The sequence below is a fragment of the Lissotriton helveticus genome, chromosome 1_1, assembly GCF_964261635.1.
Source record: "Lissotriton helveticus chromosome 1_1, aLisHel1.1, whole genome shotgun sequence".
NCBI lineage: Eukaryota > Metazoa > Chordata > Amphibia > Caudata > Salamandridae > Lissotriton > Lissotriton helveticus.
This window is the reverse complement of record NC_136057.1, coordinates 1,046,420,752-1,046,442,448: the sequence shown is the minus strand read 5'-3', so window position 1 is coordinate 1,046,442,448 and position 21,697 is coordinate 1,046,420,752. Positions and strand designations below refer to the sequence as shown.

The window sequence follows — 21,697 nt, the reverse complement described above, 5'->3', positions numbered from 1 at the left end:
CTGATACGTACAGGTCTACAGTGGAAAACGCATACCTCGATCATAGATGCAGAAGGCAGATATATACTGTTATTAGGAACACTGTGTGGTGCCCCCGTATTGATTGTTAATGTCTATGGCCCAAATGTAGATAGTCCTTCCTTTTTTCAAAATGTATGGCACAAGATTCAGTCCTGCGGGCCGGCGGCGATATTGTGGGGTGGAGACTTCAATGTGGTTCTGTCTCCTACGGCTGACGGGCAGGGAGTGATGCGAGACCACCACCCTAGGGCGGCTGCTGTACTAGGAGATATTATGGTTGAGGAAAGTTTGGTAGACACATGGAGAATTTAACACCCGGAGGCACGGGAGGGCACATGTGTGACTGCACATAAGAGCGCCTGGTCGAGGATTGACTATTGGTTAATATCCAAAGATCTACACTCCCTAGTGGTGGCCGCTGATTTGCTGCCGCAGACTTTTTCTGACAATGCGCCTGTGCGAGTACAGATATCTATTCCACCACAATATGTGCAACCATTTAGTTGGCGATTTCCCTCTAGAGTGCTCTTAGACCAAGTATTCAGGGAAGAACTACGGGAGAAATATTTTGTGCTGAATGAGGGATTGGTGGAGTCGCCGGGAACACTTTGGGAAGCGTTCAAAGTAGTGAGAAGAGGTAGTTGCATGGCGCTAACAACGGGTGTGTTAAGGTCAATCAGGGACACTTTGGCCAGACTGGGGGGTGATATTGCTAATTTAGAGAGGAGAAACAGGAAGCATGCTACTTCTTCCACTCAGGCGGAACTGAGGGCGAAATTACCAGCATTTCAAGAGGAAGCGGAGAGAGAAATGGCGTACCTAAACAAGTATGCACAGGCCAGACGATATGGTGAGGGAGACAGGGCTGGGAAAACATTAGCATCATTGTTACGCACACCTCGGGGGGCAGAATACATTACTGAACTGCAGGGAATGGACCGGGAGATCGCACGATCGCCACAGGCTATACTTCAAACAAATGGAGTATTACAGATCGCTGTACACGTCACGCACTCAACCCAGTGAGACGGACATCAATGAATAACTGGACACCATTGCTTTGGCATGGTTTAACAATGGTGCGAGACAATACATGGATCTTCCCATCACAGTAGAAGATGAGAAGGGTGTAATCGCTGGCATGCCGGCAGACAAAGCCCCTGGACCTGACGGGTTAACAGCTGCTTTTTACAGAGTATGATGAAATTGTAGCTCCTAGGCTGCATCGGGTATACATGGAAGCCATTGAAACAGGTATATTGTCGCCCACCCTTAGAGAGGCCATGATAATAATCCTCCTTAAGCCAGACAAAGACCCAACGTGTCCAGAATCTTATCGCCCCCTTTCATTAATAAACTTAGATGCGAAAATCTATGCAAAACTGTTGCCGGACAGACTGAAGCCCATGTTGCCGCAGATAGCACTGTCGGATCAATCTGGATTTGTACCAGGTCGGGCAACATCACATAATCTTAGAGTTTTATTTCGGTTGCTCCACTACCTGGACCCACGGGTACAGGCGGTGGTGGCCCTGTTGGATGCCACTAAGGCGTTCGACTCTCTTGAGTGGAAATTTTTGTTTGCACTGTTCACTCGCATGGGATTTAGCCCGTTATTTATACAACAAATTCGGCTGTTATATGTTGCCCCTGCGGCGCGGGTGAGGGTGTGTGGCCAGGTATCGGAACTGATTGACATCACAAGAGGCACGTGGCGGGGTTGCCCCTTGTCGACGCTTCTCTTCGCGATTGCCACAGAGCCATTGGCGGCACGTCTACGACAACACCACACTCACTGCAGCATTGGATTTACCTCCAGGGGCTTACTCGTATCTATGTACGCAGATGATATGACGATTTACATGGTCAATCCTGCAGACAATTTTTTTATTTTTTTTATTTTTTTATTTGACATCTCATAATTGCAGAAACAGACATAAAGAGCAGCATTTTAGTCTCCAAACATATTTAACAAGAACAAAAAATAAAACAACAATTAATATAGAGAGCAGATATCAAAAAGAAAAAGGCCACGACATTGTTTACATTAGTGGACAGAGTCTAAATAGCCACTCTGATATTATTACTCCAATTCTCAATTGGTTTCCAAATCTTAACGCCCTTAGCTTTAGCCCTCATACCTTTACAGGCAAAGATCGCCTTCTCTTGATTAAACATACCTAAGAGTCGTGATAGCCACATCTGGAAGTTAGGGGGATCTGTATCTTTCCAACGAGCTGTTAATATAATACGATACACAGCTGTCCCCAAAAAGAGAGATGTTTCTTCTTCGATGGTGTGTGACAGTGTATTATCATAGCCCAAAATGTACTAGGTGGTTGATTCGGCCACTGGATGTACAAACACTTCCTGCCAGAAACCCGTTATCATATTTTTCAAAACTAATAATTTTTCACATTCATAGAGCATGTGGAGTAGATGGGCCACAGTTTTCCCGCATCTAGGGCATTCTGGGTTAGCTCTTTTCCCCCAAGAGTAGAGTTTAGCAGGGGTAAAATATAAATCATACAAAGTCTTATACAACTGTGCTTTCAAATTAGAAGACATAAACAATTTTGTTGACAATATAAGTGACATATCAAAATCAACATCGGGGTTGTTTAGTTTCCTTGACCAGCCCTGCTCAACAGCAACAACATCATCTCGTTGACTGTCAATTAAAATATCATAGATCGTGCCAATCCTAGTTAAAGGTCTTAATAGACAGTCAAATAGAGGAATATTCTCTAATATGATAGCCGCACTTTTTAGGTCTAGAATCGTACTGATCTGAATAAATTTGAATGCACTATTGCTGGGAATAGAAAACTTAAGTTGTAGCTGTTGGAATCTTTGACCAGCAAGAAACAGTAAAAAATCACCAAGAGTCAAAACTCCACAAGTTTCCCATTTCCTGGCAATCATATCATATATAGATGGTGGTAATAAGGTAGAGTGCCATAACGAGGTGTACTTATTATGCTTAGTAATGCTCAAATGTCTTCTAGTTTTCTTCCAAATACCCCAGACACTCAATATAATCTTAAATTTCACTTTTTTGAAATATGAAGGTTCAAGTTGTTTTACTAGGAGGCCTCTAGCCTTATCCCCGATAACCAATTCAAATATTGAGGGAATAAAGTTCTCCCCTGCTTCACTTCCCAGAGATTTTATACAGAATAGAGGCTTCATCTGCTGAAGCAAGGCTGCCAACATATAGAATCCCAAATTAGGAATTGCAAGGCCCCCTCTTAAAACTGGGAGGGATAAATAGCGGATAGATCTCCTTATCTTCCCATATCCCCAAGTGAACTTACTCAACTGGGATTCGAGGGCCTTGATGGTTTTATCATCCACCAATAACGGGATCGCCCGAAACAAGTACAGGACCCGGGGTAGAATGTTCATTTTAAGAAAATTGCCTCTTCCAATAATCGAGAGATGTATGCCATCTATCCGCTTTAAATCTGTTTTAATTTTTTGTATAAGAGGATCATAGTTTATTTTAACGATCTCGTCAGTTTTAGGGGATATGTGGACTCCCAGATAAACGGCACTTTCTACTTTCCTGGAATCTATAAATTGAGTATTTTGGGTACATATAACCACCGTTTTATCCCTATTTAAGGAATACCCCGAGACTCGGCCAAATGTTTGAGTAATCTGTTCAATTTCGATTATTGCCTCCTTGGGGTGTGATGTTACTACCGCCACATCGTCGGCGTAGGCTAATATTTTAGTGTCAAATGGACCCAGAGTAATTGGTCTAATTGCCTCAGCGTTTAACAATTTTATAATAAGGAGATTTATATAGAGGGCAAAGAGAATCGGGGATTATGGGCACCCCTGCCTAGTCCCACGGGATATATCAAAAAGCCTCGACTCCTGACCCATCGCCAAAACTCTGGCCTTCGGTGAGAAGTACATTGCTTTTAAAGACTTCATAAAACTTGGTCCCATATTATTTTGCTCTAAAACTGCCCATGAGACCCGATCAAAGGCCTTCTCGGCATCTAGGAGGACCACTGACATCCGGCCCCCCGCGACAGCCACGGCATCAAACAGGGCAATGGCACGTCTAGTGTGATCCGTAGTGCCCTTGCCCGGGATGAAGCTGTGTTGCCACGGAGAGACCAGACGCTCGATAGTCCCCCTGAGCCGATTAGCCAAGATCTTCGAGTATACCTTCGAGTCTGAATTAATAAGAGAAATAGGGCGCTAGGATGAGGGCAGTTTAGGAGGTTTATCTTTTTTTGGAAAAACCACAATATTAGTTTCCAACCATGATCTAGGGGGAATGCCGCTGACTTGGATTCCTATAAATAAATCGAGGAGTAGGGGAGTTATAATATTACCCAGAATCTTATAAAGCTCGAGTGGAATTTTGTCTGGGCCTGCCGCCTTGCCCGCAGCTAGTTCTGCTAGAGCAGTTTGTACTTCACTCATAGTTATATCTCTTTCTAAATCTGACCTAGTATCTGACCTAGTATCCGTATCTACCCCTAGGGTGCTTTCAGACTCGGCAGCCCATCTAACCACTTCTTCTTTAATTGTAGCAGAGTCAGAGGAGTCCTCATTATTATACAGTTTCTCATAAAACTTTTTAAAGACTTCTAATATAGTCTCAGGTGTTGTATATTCTTGACCTTCTGACTCTATGCACACAATTGAATTGAGAGACTGTTTTTGCAGAGTGCTGAGTGCAAGCTGCTTCCCCACCCTCTCTCCTGTTTCATAAATCTTATTACGATGGGATTGATAGATCTCAGCTGCCCTTTGAGTAAGCTTACTATTTATCTCTGCTTTGAGAATCGCCATTTCTATCAGGATTGAACCCCCCTCTCCGCCCTGAGCAATTATGGCAGTATGCTTCTCTTCAATTCTAGCTAGCTCTTGAAGCTGAAGTTCATTCGAAATTGCACTATCTTTCCTCTGCCTAGCTACATAACTAAGTGTCTCACCCCATATTGACTCCTTAAAACAATCCCACACCGTGTTTCTAGATGAACTATATCGATTGCAATCCAGAAATCCTTGCACCCATGCCTTGATCTACTCAATATATTCCCTATTGACGAGCAATTTTCTATCAAAGGTCCAGCTCGAGCGAGGTCTAACCATATTATCTATCGTAACAGAAAGTACTAAGGGATTATGGTCCGCTATAATCTTTGGTAATTTAAAAATTCTTGCCTGACTAGCCCAATTACTAGACATCCAAATATAATCAATGCAAACGTACTTGTTGTGGGGATAGGAAAAGTACGTGTACCCTGGGTCTTGCGGTTGCTTAAAATCCCATATGTCAGCCAAGCCTAAACTTTCCTTGAGTTGGGAAAGAGCATTATAGACTTTAGGCTTATGGCCAGCATATTTATTTCGAGCTTGATTATGTGCTAGATCCATTTTTGGCAAGGAGATATTGAAGTCACCACAAAATATAAGTGCCCGAGACCAAGATGAAAGTTCCGTCTCAAGATCAATAAATATAGAGGGGTCATCTTCGTTAGGGGCATAAATAGAACATATTGTGATCCCGAACTTAAGTTCCACGATGACCCACCTGCCCATAGAGTCAGCAGCTACCCGTATGGCCTCACCCAAAAATGGCTTAGCAAATATAGCAACCCCTGTAGTCCTAGAGGTATGAGATGTACATACCAGCAAGTTAAATCCAGGGACCCTTAATATTCCCCTTTCCGCCCAAGGGATATGGGTCTCTTGAAGACATATTATATCGAATGCATTCTGGGTAATTATCCCACACATTTGTTCCCTTTTCGCCCTATCATTGAGGCCAGCCACATTCCAGGAGCAGAGTTTTACCCTAGCCATGCCCTGCAGACAATTTTGACCCTATTATGAGGGAATTTATCAGATATGGAGGCCTCACAGGTATACAGATAAATTGGACGAAATCAACGATGTTGCCACTAACTGACGGCACTGACAAATGTGATACGGAGTTTCCCATCACATGGACAGATGATAGTGTTAAATATTTAGGGATCTGGTTCAGTAGGTCCATACAGGAAATCTGGCTAGCTAACTATGGCAGAGTTGTGGAATGGATAGAAGTCAAAGTACAAAGATGGAAGACCTTGCCCCTCTCCCTGATGGGGCGCATAGCCATTACTAAAATGGTAATTTTACCTAAATTACTTTATTTATTTGTGAATATCCCTATGCCTCTAAACAGTCACTTTTCTAAACGGCTCCGGTCTGGGATTCTGGAGCTAGTTTGGGCTGGAAGGCAGCCTAGGGTGTCGTGGAAGTTACTTACTCTCCCCTTCGGTCAAGGTGGGCTAGCTGCTTCGGACTTTGAGCTATATGCGTACAGTGCGCAGGCACAGTATTTGCATTATTGGCAGCATCCTGTCACATTCCAGCCACATGTGGCTATAGAAATTGATATTGCTGCTCCCACTCCGCTTAACAAAACTGTCTATCACCCCTATAAAAGATCTCCGTTGGACATAAACACGGTTGAAGCCACGAGATGGGCATGGTCGAAAATAGCTAAATGGGCTAGTATCGCGGAGCTGTATGCGCCATCAATGCCGCTGGGACACAACCCTTTGTTTGGGCCATTGGCGGACAAGGCGGTGACGGAGCGGGCGGGCAGACACGGGCTGAAGGTGGCAGGTGATCTATAGCCTGACGACGAATTTTTGACACTACAGTGGATGTGTGAACCAGAAACACTGTCGGCTCGCTATCCCCAGTTCCCGGCGGCACCACCCGCACTGCCGACATTGGAGGACTTGCTTTCTAATGGCTCCCCTCATAAACTGATTACCCGTATTTATCGTATAACACAGGACACTTCACCTATTATAACATGTGATTCCAAAGCTGAGTGGGTAAGGGAAATAGGTATGGAAATAACTGATAAGCAAAGGTCCTTTTGCTGTTCGCAACTTGAGAACTTGTCACCTAATTATAGGTTGAGGCTCATTCATTTCAACTATTTACACAGAACATATCGGATGCCCAAGCAGCTTTGTCGAATGGGCCTTCAGGCAGATGCTAAGCGTTGGAGGTGTGAGGCAGCGGAGGCACATTGTTTTCATTTGAACTGGACTTGTAGACAGGTGGCGCAATATTGGGTGCAAGTGTTCGGGCACATACGGCACATTATTGGATTGGAGCTGCAGGTACACCCGCTCATGGCACTTTTGGGCTTTGTCATGGAAATTCCTAGTGGTTCACGCAAGTTGACTGCTCTATTGATACTGCTGGCTAAGAGACAGATAGCATTACATTGGAAGAAGATGGCCCCTCCCGGAGTGGCGGGCTGGGAAAGGTCGGCTGTTTATTGCAGAGACCAATTGACGAATTATTGGGAACTTTTGCCCTGTAGAAATCGACCTGCAGATATCTGGGAACCTTTTGTAGAATGGCTGGGAAAGGGTGGTTCAGATCTGGGTGCAAATTGACCTATAGGGTGGGTGTAGAGGAAGTGAGTTTGTTTACAGTGGTTGTGTGTTGATGGGTTGAAGACCGGGGGGGGGGGCATCTTGTTTTTTGATTTGAGTTGGGCATGAAGATAGACAGGATTGGGGCGATAGGGGATGTGAAGGTTGCGTGTCGGATATGTTAGGCGTAATCTTAAGATACACTGTAATTCAGAGTGGGATAAGGCAGGCAGGTTTGGGTTGTAGGTTGGTTTTTTGTTTGATGACCATGTGAGAATATGATGATTAAAATATGTATATGTTACACAAGAACTATGGCTATGCATGTGATACTGTATTGATCACCACCGGACCGTGATGGTTGTCGGTCAGAAGGCTGTGTTAACATCATTGTATGCTCTGAAATTACTTGCTGCCGGCCTCCGGGTTGTAGGCTCCAAAAGCTGTGTTCTCTGTGTACAAGATAATATATATATATTTTTTTAAATTAAAAATCTTCACAAAACACACACCTATTATGGTGCTGGCCTTTGATTTAAATTCAAACGTGTAAATAGCTTTACCTTGCTATGTGTTATCTTTGCAGATTGGATTATGAACATAGGTATACGTCCAATTCTGCCCTCCATTGCACATTACCAGGCTTTAAAAGGTGTTGTGTTGTCCCTAAGAGGGAGAAACGTGCCCCTGTTGTGTACGCCTAGGGACTAACCTTCATGGTGAATAGTGGGTGAACGCTTGATGGGAGGTAGTCCTAATCATAGGTGGTTGGCATGCAGCCTTTTTCTTTTATTCCTGGGGTGGTTGAATGGCATGTAAATTCAGTGCCATCACCCCTGAATTTAGCTATTTCAAAGTCAGACTTGTGTGGGTACAAAGTGAAGTCTCAGCAAGCTTGTCATCCCTTGCTGCATGACTATTATGTGGTACACAATAATACGGGGCACCCCCCCTATTGCTGGGAACCAGGGTATTCAAATATATAGGGAGTACAGTTTCCCTCAGGCTAAATGTCTTTGGATCCGAAATAAATGAATATTTGAAATACAGCAGACGGTGTCTAGGGATTATGACGCAGTTTGGAATAATTAGTCCGGTTTTTTTTAAACATGTAGTGGGCACCGAAGAAATTGCGCCATTGACTCAAAGAAGTAGCTTCATTTGAATAAAATTCATTTAGCAGAGCCAAACGGCTTTTTTTAAGTTTGAAAAACGATTTTGTTCTTGTAAATTAAACTCTTTGCACTTTTAAGTGTTAATTACACTCATTAATAGATTTGGCAATCGGGCCCGATTTCTTTTTATTCACATGGTGTGTTGCAACACCTTTGACGTAGTAAAATATGCTTTCATACACTTCTGTACATGCTTATAGTGTCTTGAGGCACAAGTTACAAAACGCATGTGGACAAAGCAAAAATAAGTACAGGTCTTCATTTTAAAATAATTAGCAGCAGTTTGTTAGAAGACGTTTCATTTGACACCCTGTCTTTGGACAAACGCTGCAAGAGGGAAACATTTATTTCAAGGGCCTCTAAAGCCCTATTAAATCTGAACTTTTAGAAGTTTATAAGGGGGTAGTGTAGCACCTCCCTCAACCCTTAGGTTCAGTACCGCCATTAGTGACCCTAACGGACATCCACATAGAAATTAAATAACATTGTTTTGATGGGTATTAGTGTTACTTCAACCAAAAAATGTCACATTCTACCGTTTTTCTGTCGGGAAAGGAGCAATTTGAAGGAAGAGTAAAATGAGTGTCTTCATTTAGTTTTTGTTCATATCAGGGTAGGTTTATGCAGCATCACTTGATCTGCTTTTGTTGTTGGTGGCAGATTTGAATGTATTATGGCATGTCCTAGGTTATCAGTTAATTATTTATTTTATCATTGATCCAGGTTCCTTACACAGTGAAACCACCCGAGATGAAGATTGTGATATTACTGCCAAGCTGACTCCACACGACCCACCACTTCTTTTTGACTTGGAGTCAGATCCCACTGAGAACTATAACTTGTTGGCTAGTGGAATACCCCCTCACTTGCAGCAGATCCTGGAGATCATTAAAAGGGAGAAGGACAACTTTGAGACAGAAATGACATTTGGCGAGAGCCAGACTGCAAAGGGAATTGACCCTGACCTGGAGCCTTGTTGTGACCCCACTTGCACTCCTAAACCTTTGTGTTGCCAGTGTAGTCCATGATACAGTCCACTTTATTAGGAAGACACTCCTTCTTTAAGCACCATCTATTGGATACTCAGGAATCTGTTTCATTTGATGCCCATATATGTCCAGGTATATGCCTTAATCACTGGTACCTTCGTTTCTTTTGCGTTTTTGAATGGACCAGCTTTGGGCAGCAGGAACCAAGTGGAGTCCTGTCGGATGGAGCCAGCTGCTCACATATTCTATCAACCTTTGAATTCTCTAAAACAACTTTCTATATGAGCTTTAGGTAACTTTGTTACTTAATGCCCCCTATTCACTTTTCTATGCATCCTGGAGTGCCATTAAATGCCGTAATGGGGCTTTGCTCAAATATTTCATACTACATTTTTCTAACTTTCTAATCAGAGCATCCAGTTCCTTCTGTCGCACAATAAAAGAATTAGCATTTTTGAAAGATTGGATTCATTTAAAATGTTCTCTACGTTTGGGATTAGATGCGATCTTTGAGAATGAAGATATTGCCATGTAGTCCTGTTAAATAGAAGATCCTTAATAAAAAAAAGCTAAGTTGATAGTTTTCATTTGTTTCTATGTATAGGTTTCATTCAGTACAAATTAGATGCATACTGTGAATTTCCATTCCACTTGTAAAACTGACAAAAATATACGAGTTTAAGATGATTGGGTGGCTCCTTGTCTCCTCAGTTTCAAGCAATGCAGCTCTGTACTACCTCACTGGCAGGATGCCTACTTTCCCCTATTTACCCTACCTCTGCAGTAGTGTAGATTATTATAACATCAACCTTTTCCAAGCAGTCCAGCTTTTACCAATGTTCTCTGTGGCAGTGTGATAAGATCTATTTCACTCTTCCCTTGGTAATATTGCTCTGTAACTAGTGTTTGGAAGTGTGCTATGTGTTGGTTTCAAAATATAAGCCACAAAAATATTGTCGTACTAAATTATTACCAAAATATCGACACCTAAATTGTTGTCTTTACACACACATAATGTAAAGTACAGCAATATTAACTATAGAAACATGTTTCTAATGATCAATGTTCTATTGGAAAGTGTGTATATATGTTCGTAGCATGTGCTGCTGTAGATACACATGCTCAAAATACTTCTGTCATTTATTGTTTGGCTCAGACATTTCCAAGTTGTTTTTCTTCGAAGAAGTCTTTTGAGTCATGAGGTATATAGTTGTTTTTTTTCAAGTTTTTATTATTATGTTTTCGGCTCTCAAACGAGGGCCACATATAACAATCATATAATTAAACACCAAAAATATACAATGGTAATATACAGTAATGAACAAAAAAGAATCATTTAAAGTAACACAACATGAACACTGACCGGAGAATCCACAAATTACCACTACAGGTTTCATTAATAAATGTCTAAAAAACACCTAAAAAAATTTAAAATTTTGATGCAAAACATTTCATTGGGTGGACAATAAAGGGCATGAAAAAAAGTATTTACATTAAGAATTCCCAATTGTAAGCAAATAGATCTCAACCATTTAGAACGAAATGGGCGTAATATAGGACAAATAAACAGAACATGATTTCGGTCTTGGACTGCCTTATTACAAAAATTACATATGGGAGATGTTCCATACCACTTTGCTAATAGAGAGTTTAAAGGAAGTAAATCGTGTCGCAAGAGGTACCATAACCTTCGTACTCGATGAGGGATATTCCAGTAGACATACTGCTGGGCCTGCTTTATTGAATACGAGTTTAGGAGTAATTCACCACCCTTCTTTCCATGTAAAGCAATCATATCCAATTTAAAGCAGAGTTCCCAAGATGCATGTTTCAGCTGGGACTTTAGTTGAGAAGGAGAAAGTAAAAACAAAGTATTTTCCTCCAACTCTAACAATTTTACAGCTTTTCTGAAATTTTTTACTATTAGTGAGAACTCATTTAAATTGCCCAGCAGTTCCTTTTTTATATATGCCAGTAAGGAACCCGAATCACCTCTGGCCAAACAGGCCACCCATCTTACTAGGGCAATCAACCCCTGTACCCAACAGCTCCGGAGGCCGAATTCCAGCCTGCATGCAGACACGGAGCAAGCTGTATTAAAGGAAGAAATTCTTCTTAAAACCTTTCCCTCCATTAACTGCAAAAAACCCCAATGTCTTAACTCCACCAATTCTATTCCATAAAGCAGAGTTGCAGGGACTTTTGCATTATACACTTCCAAAAATCGAGCAAAGTGTCTTTTCCCTGTAGCAGAGTACAGCGAGCATAACCCCATACCATGTGACAATGCCTTACGCAAATTATGTTCAATATGAGGTTTTTCACTTAGGTTTGCCGAGATTATTTTACCTAGAAAGGGGTAGTTTTAACCACCTCTAATCTCTGGCCACCAATAGCCCATCCAAAATTTACAGATCTACATTTTTTCCTTCCAGTAATACACATAATTTTGCTTTTGGAGATATTTTGGAGATATTAATCTTCATGAAATGTCCTTCTGCAAATAAGTGTAAAGCTTGTAGGCGATTAGATAAGCCCTTAGGAGTTAGATCATGAGGTATATAGTGGCTCCTCCCCCCTCATCACACCAGGACAGTGATGAATTAATAGAGCACCTGGAAGTCTCCGGAATATTTACTAGCTCACTTCTTAATAGCCCTAAAACATCAGCTCATGAAATTTCACTTTGTCATGGGGGAAAGACCGGAATCAAAACCAAGATTGTTGATTGTGTACCTATAAACAAGATTCTTTATTCTCTAGGCATGTCCAAATTTCATGAAAGAAAGGAACAAATTACTGAAAGAAATGTTTCTAAATATGAACATTCAAACATGCAGAGAAGCTGTAACCCCTTGATTAGGCGGGTCTTCAATCTTCCTAGTTTGCGGGGGGGGGAGGGAGTGGGGGTAAAAAACATTAATCTGAAGACATCAATCAATCAATCATAGCATTTGTAAAGCGCTGTACTTACCCGCGAGGGTCTCAAGGCGCTGGGGGTGGGGTGGGCTGCTACTGCTTGAAGAGCCAGGTCTTGAGGAGTCTTCTGAAGGTCAGCAGGTCTTGGGTCTGCCGTACGTGGGTTGGGAGAGTGTTCCAGGTCTTGGCAGCAAGGTGGGAGGAAGATCTGCTGCCAGAGGTCTGTCTTTGGATGCGGGGGACTGCGGCGAGGGCGAGGTTGACGGAGCGGAGCTGGCGTGTGGGGGTGTAGAAGCTGAGTCGTCTGTTGAGGTATGCTGGTCCGGTGTTTTGGAGATCTTTGTGTGCATGGGTGAGGAGCTTGAAGGTTATCCTCTTGTTGATGGGGAGCCAGTGCAGGTCTCCCATGTAGGGTGTGATGTGGCTGCGACGGGGGATGTCGCGGATCAGACGTGCAGAGGCGTTCTGGATGCGTTGCAGCTGTCTCAGGAGTTTGACCATGGCTCCTGCGTAGAGTGCATTTCCGTAATCCAACCTGCTGCTGACGAGGGCCTGGGTGACCGTTCTCCTCGTTGCGGTGGGGATCCACTTTTATATCCTGCGGAGCATGCAGAGGGTGTTGAAGCAGGAGGAGAAGATGGCGTTGACCTGTTTAGTCATGGAGAGGTTGGAGTCGAGGATGACCCCTAAGTTGTGTGCGTGGTCGGTGGGTGTTGGAGCTGTTCCCAGTGCGGTCGGCCACCAGGAGTTGTCCCAGGCCGAAGGGGTTGATCCGAGGATGAGGACCTCCGTCTTGTCAGAGTTCAGGTTGGTTTTGGTGAGCGAGAGGATCAGCTGGGTGGCGTCATCGGTGTAGGAGATAATGCTGAGGTTGTGCTGTTGGGCGACATGGGCGAGAGGTGCCATGTAGATGTTGAACGGCGTTGGGCTGAGGGAAGAGCCCTGGGCTACGCCGCTGATGATCCCGGTGGCCTCCGAGCGGTAGGGGGGAAGGCGGACGCTCTGTGTTCTGCCGGAGAGGAAGGAGGTGGTCCAGTCCAGGGCCTTCTATTGGATCCCTGCGTCGTGGAGGCGTGTTCGTAGTGTGCGGTGGAAGACCGTGTCAAAGGCTGACAGGTCCAGGAGGATGAGGGCCGCTGTTTCTCCTTCATCCAGCAGGGTCCTGATGTCATCGGTGGCGGCGATGAAAGCGGTTTCGGTGCTGTGGTTGCTGCGAAACCCAGACTGGGATGTGTCCAGGATGCCGTTCTCCTCGACGTAGCGGGTCAGTTGCTTGTTGGCGGTTTTCTCGATGACCTCTGCTGGGAACTTATTTTCTGATTTTTGTGGCATATTTTATGCTGCTTGTGATTCCAAAATTGTATTGTAGATATAGGTTTGTCCTGTGTTTACAGGTAAATATGTATATATGTACACTTGATATAATATAGAATGTGATTTGGTTAAAAAATAGTACTATCAGTCTTGAAGTACAGATTACTACAAATAAAATTAGTAATCATGATGATGACCAGTTTTGTGATCATTGTATAGTAATGTGTTAAATAAACTGTAGAATTGCTTTCTGTTAGTTTGGGAATTAACCAACCCCGACTTGTAATGATTGTTGGTATTAATCCCTCCCAACTACTTTGTTCTCCTTTTGGGAACGTGAGCAGGGAGATTGGTCGGAAGTTCTTGAGGTCCTTGGGGTCCACCTTGGGTTTCTTGAGTAAGGCGTTGATCTCGGCATGCTTCCAGCTGTCCGGGAAGGTTGCTGTCTTGAAGGAGATGTTGATTACTTTCCGGAGATGGGGTGCGATGGTTGTGCTGGCTTTGTTGAAGATGTGGTGTGGGCATGGGTCTGATGGTGATCGGGGGTGTATGGTGTCCATGATCTTGCAGGTTTCGTCGTTGTTGATATTGGTACAGGAGAGCTGGCAGTTGGTGCGGGTGGTGGTCGGGGGTGGAGGTCTCGGTGGTTGTCAGGGTGGTCATGGTGTTGAAGTTGTCATGGATGTCGGCGATCTTGCGGTGGAAGAAGGTGGCCAACGAGTCGCACAGATCTTACGAGGGTGGAATGTCGGTGTTGGAGCTGGGGCTGGATAGTTCCTTCTCGATGCTGTTGTGTGTATTGTTGTCTAGGCGGTCTTTGAATGAGGCCCTTTTGGCGGCTCTGATGAGGTGATTGTGTCTGCGTGTGGCATTCTTGTGGGCTACATAGGTGTCCAGTGTTCGCTTGTGGAGCCAGTTCTTCTCCAGTTTTCGTCATGTCCGTTTGGAGGCCTGGAGGTCTTTGGTGAACCAGCTGCCTTTCTTGCTGGTGTGACTGTAGGAGGGTGTCTTGAGCGGGGCGAGGGTGTTGGCGCAGTCATGGATCCATTGTCTGAGGTTGCGGGCAGCGGTGTCGGGGTAGGTGGGGTCGGCAGGTGAGCTCTGGGCGAGGGTGGTGGTTAGCTGGTCATAGGTGACTTTGCTCCAGCCGCGACAAGGCATCTGTTGGGTGCGGTGGTGCGTGGTGGGCTTCCTGAAGGTGAAGTGGATGCAGCGATGGTCGGTCCAGCGGTGTGGCTGAAGGAGACGTGGGGGCTTGCGGAGAAGATGGGGTCGAGCGTGTGGCTGGCGGCCAAATTCCCGTGGAACCCTAAAACTGATTTTTAGTACTTTAGGAAATCTCAGTAAGTCGGAAAAATTTATCTGTTCGTAAAAAGCAGAAGCACCTTTTACTCTTTTTTCTCTTCGTCTTTAAGAATAAAGCACTTTATGGATAACGAACAGTATTTGTCTACTAGCATTCAAAAAAAGAGTCACAGTTTTATATTTTTAATATCAGGTTTACAATGATGATTATTTTAAGGTTAAAGCACTTTATGGACCCTTATTTTCCCTAAACGTCCAACAATGATCCATGGTTTTATACTTTCTGTGAATGAATTTTATTAAGATGTTTTATGTGTGTAAAGTATGTTGTCTTGGTGTAATTGTTTTAAAAGACTGAACACATGAATGAACAAACCATATTACTTGTGGGTTAAAAAAAGAAAGAAAAATAGTGACTCCTCTCTTGGCTGGCAATGCCCATGGCACCAACTCTGTGTTAGAGTGTTTGTTTCCGCCATCAGGTTTGGATGTGCGTGACTGGGGCTCTGAGTTCGACATGTTTTCTACACTTTCGTTCCACCCCAATAGGTTTATCCAGAGACACAATACTTGACGATGGGAGACTGCAAGATTACCTTCCCGGCTGGCAGGAAATCATATCCAACAAGTTGGTCTTAGATGTGGTGAACCGCCTTGAACTTCTCACACCTCTCCCAACATTCAACCCCACAGGCACAGCCTCAGCAGACAGCATCTCAGCCTCCGGGAGGAGGAGGTCCAAGGGCTCCTTCAAAAAGGGTCAATAAAACTAGTGCCACCCTTTGACAGAGGCAATGGAGTTTACTGTCTTTACTTCTTCATCCCCAAGAAAGGCAGCTCCTTCAGGCCCATCGCAGACCGTAGGCCCCCTCAACCAATACATCGCCTCTGAACACATCCACCTTGTAGCGTAACTGTATGTCACCCCTCTGCTGCAACAAGAAGACTTCATGATGGCGTTAGATCTCAAGGATGGCTACTTTGACTTCCCAATCGATCTATTCCACCGGTGCAACCTGCGCTTCGGGGTGAGTTTTTGCCATTATCAGTTCAAAGTGCTACCATTACTCCAAGAGTCTTCACCAAATGCCTTGTAGTGGACGCCGCCCAGATAAGAAGGGGCGGCATCCACGTCTTCCCCCTACCTAGACGATTGTCTGATCAAGAATGCAGATAAGCCGCAGTATTTATTGCACACCCATGTTACCATCTCCCTCCTCCACAGCCTCTTGATCACCGTTAATGCTACCAAATCTCACCTGTTAACCTTCCAGATCAAACCTTTCCTTGGATCAACACTACATTTAATCACAGGGAAGGTCTAGCTCAGCCCACAAGGGTCTCTGCATTTCAGCATCTAGTGCCTCTTTTTCAGTCAAATTGTTACCTACAGTTAGAACGTTTTTTTTACTTCTTGGCATGATACCCTCATGACTAACAGTGCCTCTCCGCACAATGGTCACAAGCGAAGGGCCTAATGGAGAATCTAGTGTTGGTAAAGGCCAGTGTACTTCTGGGGCCGCTTGATTGACCGACGCCGCCTTGGGGTCTCTGGCGGGGAAGGCAGTGGCACCTCATACCCCTGGGAAACTGCTGCGGCCTACCTTGTGCCTCGTGGCAGGCCAGTATGGGTCCTGTGCCTCGACTATGGCTGGCCGGCCCGGGTTGAATTGGAGTGCTCCAGGGCCGAGAGCTGTTGCGGAAGAGATAGGGCTGACTACCCGTAGTCTCGCGTGGCTCTGTGCAGAGCAGTGGAGGGCACAAGATGGCTGGACGCGGATGTCTGGAAAGAGCAGTCCTGAGAATCAAGGTTGAGTCGTAGCTGCAGCCTAAAGCCTGGAGAACCCCCGCCTGGGTCTGCTGCAAGCCCAAAGTGTTCTCAGTGGAGCAGCCAACACTCTTGAGCTATCTGGTGGCTGTAATACGGTGGGGTGCAGTGGGCTAGTGCCTGCATCCTCCACCCTGTTGTAATATGGCGGGGACCTGATAACGTGGCCGAACGGAGGCTCTCTGCTTTGCGTCTCCTCCACTGCGCCCATTTGGCTGAGAGTTTCGAGCCCGAAAATGTGCCAGAGGAGGGTGGGGGGGGGTCCAGAAACGAAACAGTGGCTGCAATACAGTGAGGTGCGGTGGGTTGAAGTCTGCTTTCCCCTCCCTGTTGTGAGACAACATAGAGCCCAGTGGGTGGCTCTTGGTCAGATTACAGTGACATTTGGGAGAGTAAAGCAAAAGCTAAAAGTTATGAGATTGCAATAAATACTGCTCTACCCAGCAAAATTGAAAATAATCCATGATGGTCGCACTAATTTCTTTACCACACCTGAGGTGGTGTGGACTTGGCTGGAAGTGAGGGGTGATGGCTGAATCACCGCACCGGCCCCCATTATGGGGGGGGTTTGGACTCAAGACCCCTGCGGATCTGGGATGACGGGAGCACAGGTGGCGGGGTGAGGTGTCTTCTTAGTCCTTCACCTGCGTATTGGTGTGTAGGATGGCACTCTAGATCTGGAGTGACAGGTTGGAGAGTGAGGAGGCGAGGGCACTGGTGAAGACTGTGATGGCCACCAATTTGAATACAAGTGGAGCAGATGTGGTGGAGGAGACCCCAAATCCGGCGGAGTCCTGACACAGGGATACCCCTGGAAAACATTGATATTTCTCTGCACTGCCTGAACACTGTGTTGACATGCCCTGCATGGTGGACCTCCTGAACTCGTTTTCATGGTTGTTGTAGTCATCTGGGGGGTATGGGTTGAGGTGTGGATTGACTGAGACATTATGGCTGCGCATATTAGACTAGTGATGTGGAACGTCTGTTTGCTTAATTGGTACGTCAAAAGATAAAGAATTCGTTCGTATCTCCATAGGCAGGGTATACATATAACTATGCTGCAGGAGACCCATCTGATGGAGGGTGAGGTACCAAAAACACAAAGGAAATGGAGCGGGCAAATGTATTCTGCCACATACTCTAACTGACTGGGGAACTTTGGTCTGGGTTGCTCCGTATAGCTGCCTCAATCAGTTCCTCATGTCAGTGGAGTTGGCTGCCCAACTCTCAGATGTATGTGTTCTGGGTAGATTCCTGCGCTGTTGTTTTTGGAGTGGGGAGTGGGAATAGCCAGGTCAAGGATGCCCTTGTGGCGCCTTCGTCCAGAGGCGCTGGGAGACACCCAGTTCCACAAGAAACTCTGTGAAGTGACGGTTTGGTACTTTGGAACTAACTGGACCACAACAGCACAGAGAGGGGTGGAATGGGCTGCCCTGAAAGTGGTGACGCACAGGAAGTGTATTCAAAATGGGGGAGAGAAGGATCCAGTGGGATCAATGAGGGCGTAATTACCACTCAAGGAGAGTGGAAGGTCCAGCCACAGTCCGTGCCCTCAGCAAGTATTATTCAAAAGAAGATGGACAAGGCTGTTCCTGGGGAAGAGAAGGTTGTGTGAAGTACTGGTCATAGGAAAGAGGAAGAGTGGTGGTTAAAGAGTATTAGCCTACCACTGGGTATCCATTGTGTTGGATATGGTTGCCTCACACACCCTTGCAGGTGTCATGCTTCATCATAGGCAGTGCTCCTCGTTGGGTAGGCGGTGCAATACCCAACGGGCTCACCTCAAAGAGGGGCTCTTTGTCGGAGATCTTTTGAATCCAACTGCCTATGGGTGAAGTGTGGGTATGCCGCCAGGTGGGTTGTAGACTAGATAGTGAATTAAAATGTGGCGCAGGGTACCTGAGACTACTTTATTCGGGTGGTCCCTCGCTACAATTAAAAGTGAAGCTAGTCTGGCCTTGCTGGAAAGTAATGTTTCCTTGCTCTAGACTAGACTAGGAAGTATAAAAATGGTCGACATGTTTCTTGCTATGTAACATTGACTTGCGATTCGTCAGGACCTCTGTAGTATAGTCTACAAAACAACTAGTTCTAGTGTCTATATCAAACGTAGGTGCTCATTATCAATATTTGGGAAAGTTTTACCTCTGTAGCACTGTTCCTTGCCTAGAGTGGGGAACAAAAGTGGCTGGTTATGAGCATAAGTGACATAGTAACAGTGACCAGGTGCACACAACGTGACATGCTCAAAGGTGCAGTTGCGCGCTTAGCATGTATCAGACTGAATGCTGGACCATGTTTCATGCTTCAGTGTGGTCCAGCGTGAATTTAAGATGCAGCGTGTAAGTGAGGAGAGGCTGCACAGGGATAGGCATTAAAATGTGGACATTAAAACCAGTGTAGCAGCATTCTTGTTGTTCTAATGAGGAATGGTATCCCCAACTCACCTAAAAAGTCAGGAATTGTCAGCCCCATCAATACCCGGCGGGTCGTACAGCAGGAATGATGCCTCTGTGTTTAAGGCTGGGTAGTGGGGAGTTTAAAAACAGGGATTGCATAGTGTGACATTTGCAATTAAATACAACCATTTACTGAGTGTTGTGGTCCCTTTGCTGATAAGAGGGATCGGTTGCTACTCAGAAAAAGTGACCACTTAACAGGTATGATTGAACGGTCATTGTCCATCATCTAATATACCCCAAAGGCTTATCCAGTGCACGCATGAGGGAGCAAAAGAGACGCGTTAACCAGGTTTAGACCCCTAGGCCAGTCTCTTGCCTAAAACGTTATTTTGGTGTTTAGGTATCTGCCCGTCCACCCTTGCTCAAGCATTGTACCGTTTCTAAGGGTTCCATTCGTTCAATGATCCCGGGTTCGCGGAGGCGGGCTCACCATGTATCCCTGGCACGTTACGCCTCCGGCGTCCCTCAATGCTCAACTCTATAGCGTGGGTGTCTAGAAAGCCATGCGGGAAACGCGTCGAACCCGCCCCGTCGCCGGCTTCATAATTGCCCGCGTCACTCACCTCCAAGTTCCCGTGTCGTAGGCCAGTGTCCTACCCCTCACTCCGCCGGGATCGGGCAGATGAAGTGTAGCCCGTCTGTCCTCTGTTAAGAATGTGTTTGGGGGCGTGGCTCCGCCCTCGACAAGGTAGAGGGCGTGAGTGTCACGTGATTTCGCTGGTGAATGTGGCGGCCATTTTGTAGTGGCTAAATAGGGGGCAGTATAATGTGGACAGAAAACGCTAGGTTCAATACTGCGGATGTAGATTTAGGCTTTATGAAGTCTGTTTGTTTTAACAATTGCATGCTCAATCTACCTGGTGTTGGGATCTATAAAAGTTAGCCTTGACTGTAAGACTAGTATCTCGTTGTAGGCTAAATGTCATATCATTGGTCGCCTTCTAACCCATGCGCGTAGCGCTGGATTCGCATTGGGGTTGACAGGTGGTGAAGGGTGCACTGACCTAAGGGTATGAGCCTGATGGTGCCGGGCGGTGGTTAAGGATGTTTCTTGTTTAGGCTTAAACCCAAGTGGCCATTATGTGGGGGCTATCGTAGTATGACATTAATATCGAGCCCCCCGATCCTTCCAGTATTTCTGGTGTGGTGTAGGTTGTAATAAATCATAGTTCGTGTACTAAGTGCCCCAGGTTGAAAAGATGTTGGAGTGCGGTGCTAAAGAAGGACATGTGGTGTGTCCCGTCTTTACAGAGAACTCCACGGGATATCCTCATTTAATCCCTCTTTATCTGTGGCCAAACGGTGTACCCACCGTTGTTCTTTCAAGAAGAGGTTTCGCTTTGAACAGTTGGGGCTTGCTTCAAGTACTAACCACTTAAGTGAGTCTGCAGTGTGGTTGTGCTCAATGAAATGCCTACACATTTTGGTGTTGTCCTTTTTACAGCGGAAATTGCTGCGGTGTTCAGTGATGCGTGTCTTAATGGGACGTGAGGTCATGCCAACATATTGGAGTCCACATGGGCATCTTAGAAGGTATATACAATGTGAGGTGTTACAATTAGTATGTCCCCTCAGTTCCCACTTGAAGGATACTGTTAGCTGTATTGTCTTGTGTATGGCAGTGTATGGGCATACTCTACAGGACCTACAAGGATAGTGTCCTGTCACTGGAGGTAGATGCCATAGGGTAGATTGGGTGGTCTTTTTGACCGGTTTGGGTCTAGTCTTGATCAGGATGTCCTTAACATTTCTAGATCTTTTAAATGCAAACCTCGGCATTTCAAAGGAGAGATCCCCAGTATTCAGGATTTGCCAGTGGCGTTTGATGATGCTTTTAACTTGTGTTGATGCCGGTGTAAAGGTGCTTACACAAGTCATCGGTTCATTTTCATTGGGGGTTCTCTCCCTATGTTCAAGGAGAGCCTCTCTGTGATTATTTCTGGCTCTTTTTTGGGCTTTTGTTATATCTCTAACTGGGTAGCCTCTCTCCGCTAGATTTCTGGAAAGAATGGCGGATTGTTTCTTGTACTCGGGCAGGCTACTACAGTTCCGCCTCACTCTCAGAAACTGTCCGAAAGGCAGATTAGTTCGTAGCGCTTTTGGGTGATGGCTAGAGAAATGTAAGAGGCTGTTCCGGTCAGTCGGTTTCCTGAACATTGTGGTACTCAGTTGACCCTCAGTCAGTCTGATAGTCAAGTCCAGGAAGGGAATCTGTGTTCCAGATACTGTCATGGTGAAATGCAAGTAAGGATTCAGTGTGTTA

General features: G+C 45.2%; 1 protein-coding gene across 3 annotated transcripts in view; it reads left to right on the top strand.

Annotated features, from left to right (window-relative positions):
* The window catches only part of LOC144820365 (arylsulfatase A-like), a 317,042-nt gene extending 306,752 nt beyond the window's left edge, over positions 1-10,290 (top strand). For all 3 annotated transcript variants that reach the window (XM_078677927.1, XM_078677928.1, XM_078677925.1), the window contains one exon: positions 9,338-10,290. In XM_078677927.1, the coding sequence (XP_078534053.1) occupies positions 9,338-9,642 (305 nt within the window). In that variant the 3' untranslated portion in view covers positions 9,643-10,290. The remainder of the gene's footprint in view (positions 1-9,337) is intronic.
* The last annotated feature ends 11,407 nt before the right edge of the window (positions 10,291-21,697 follow it).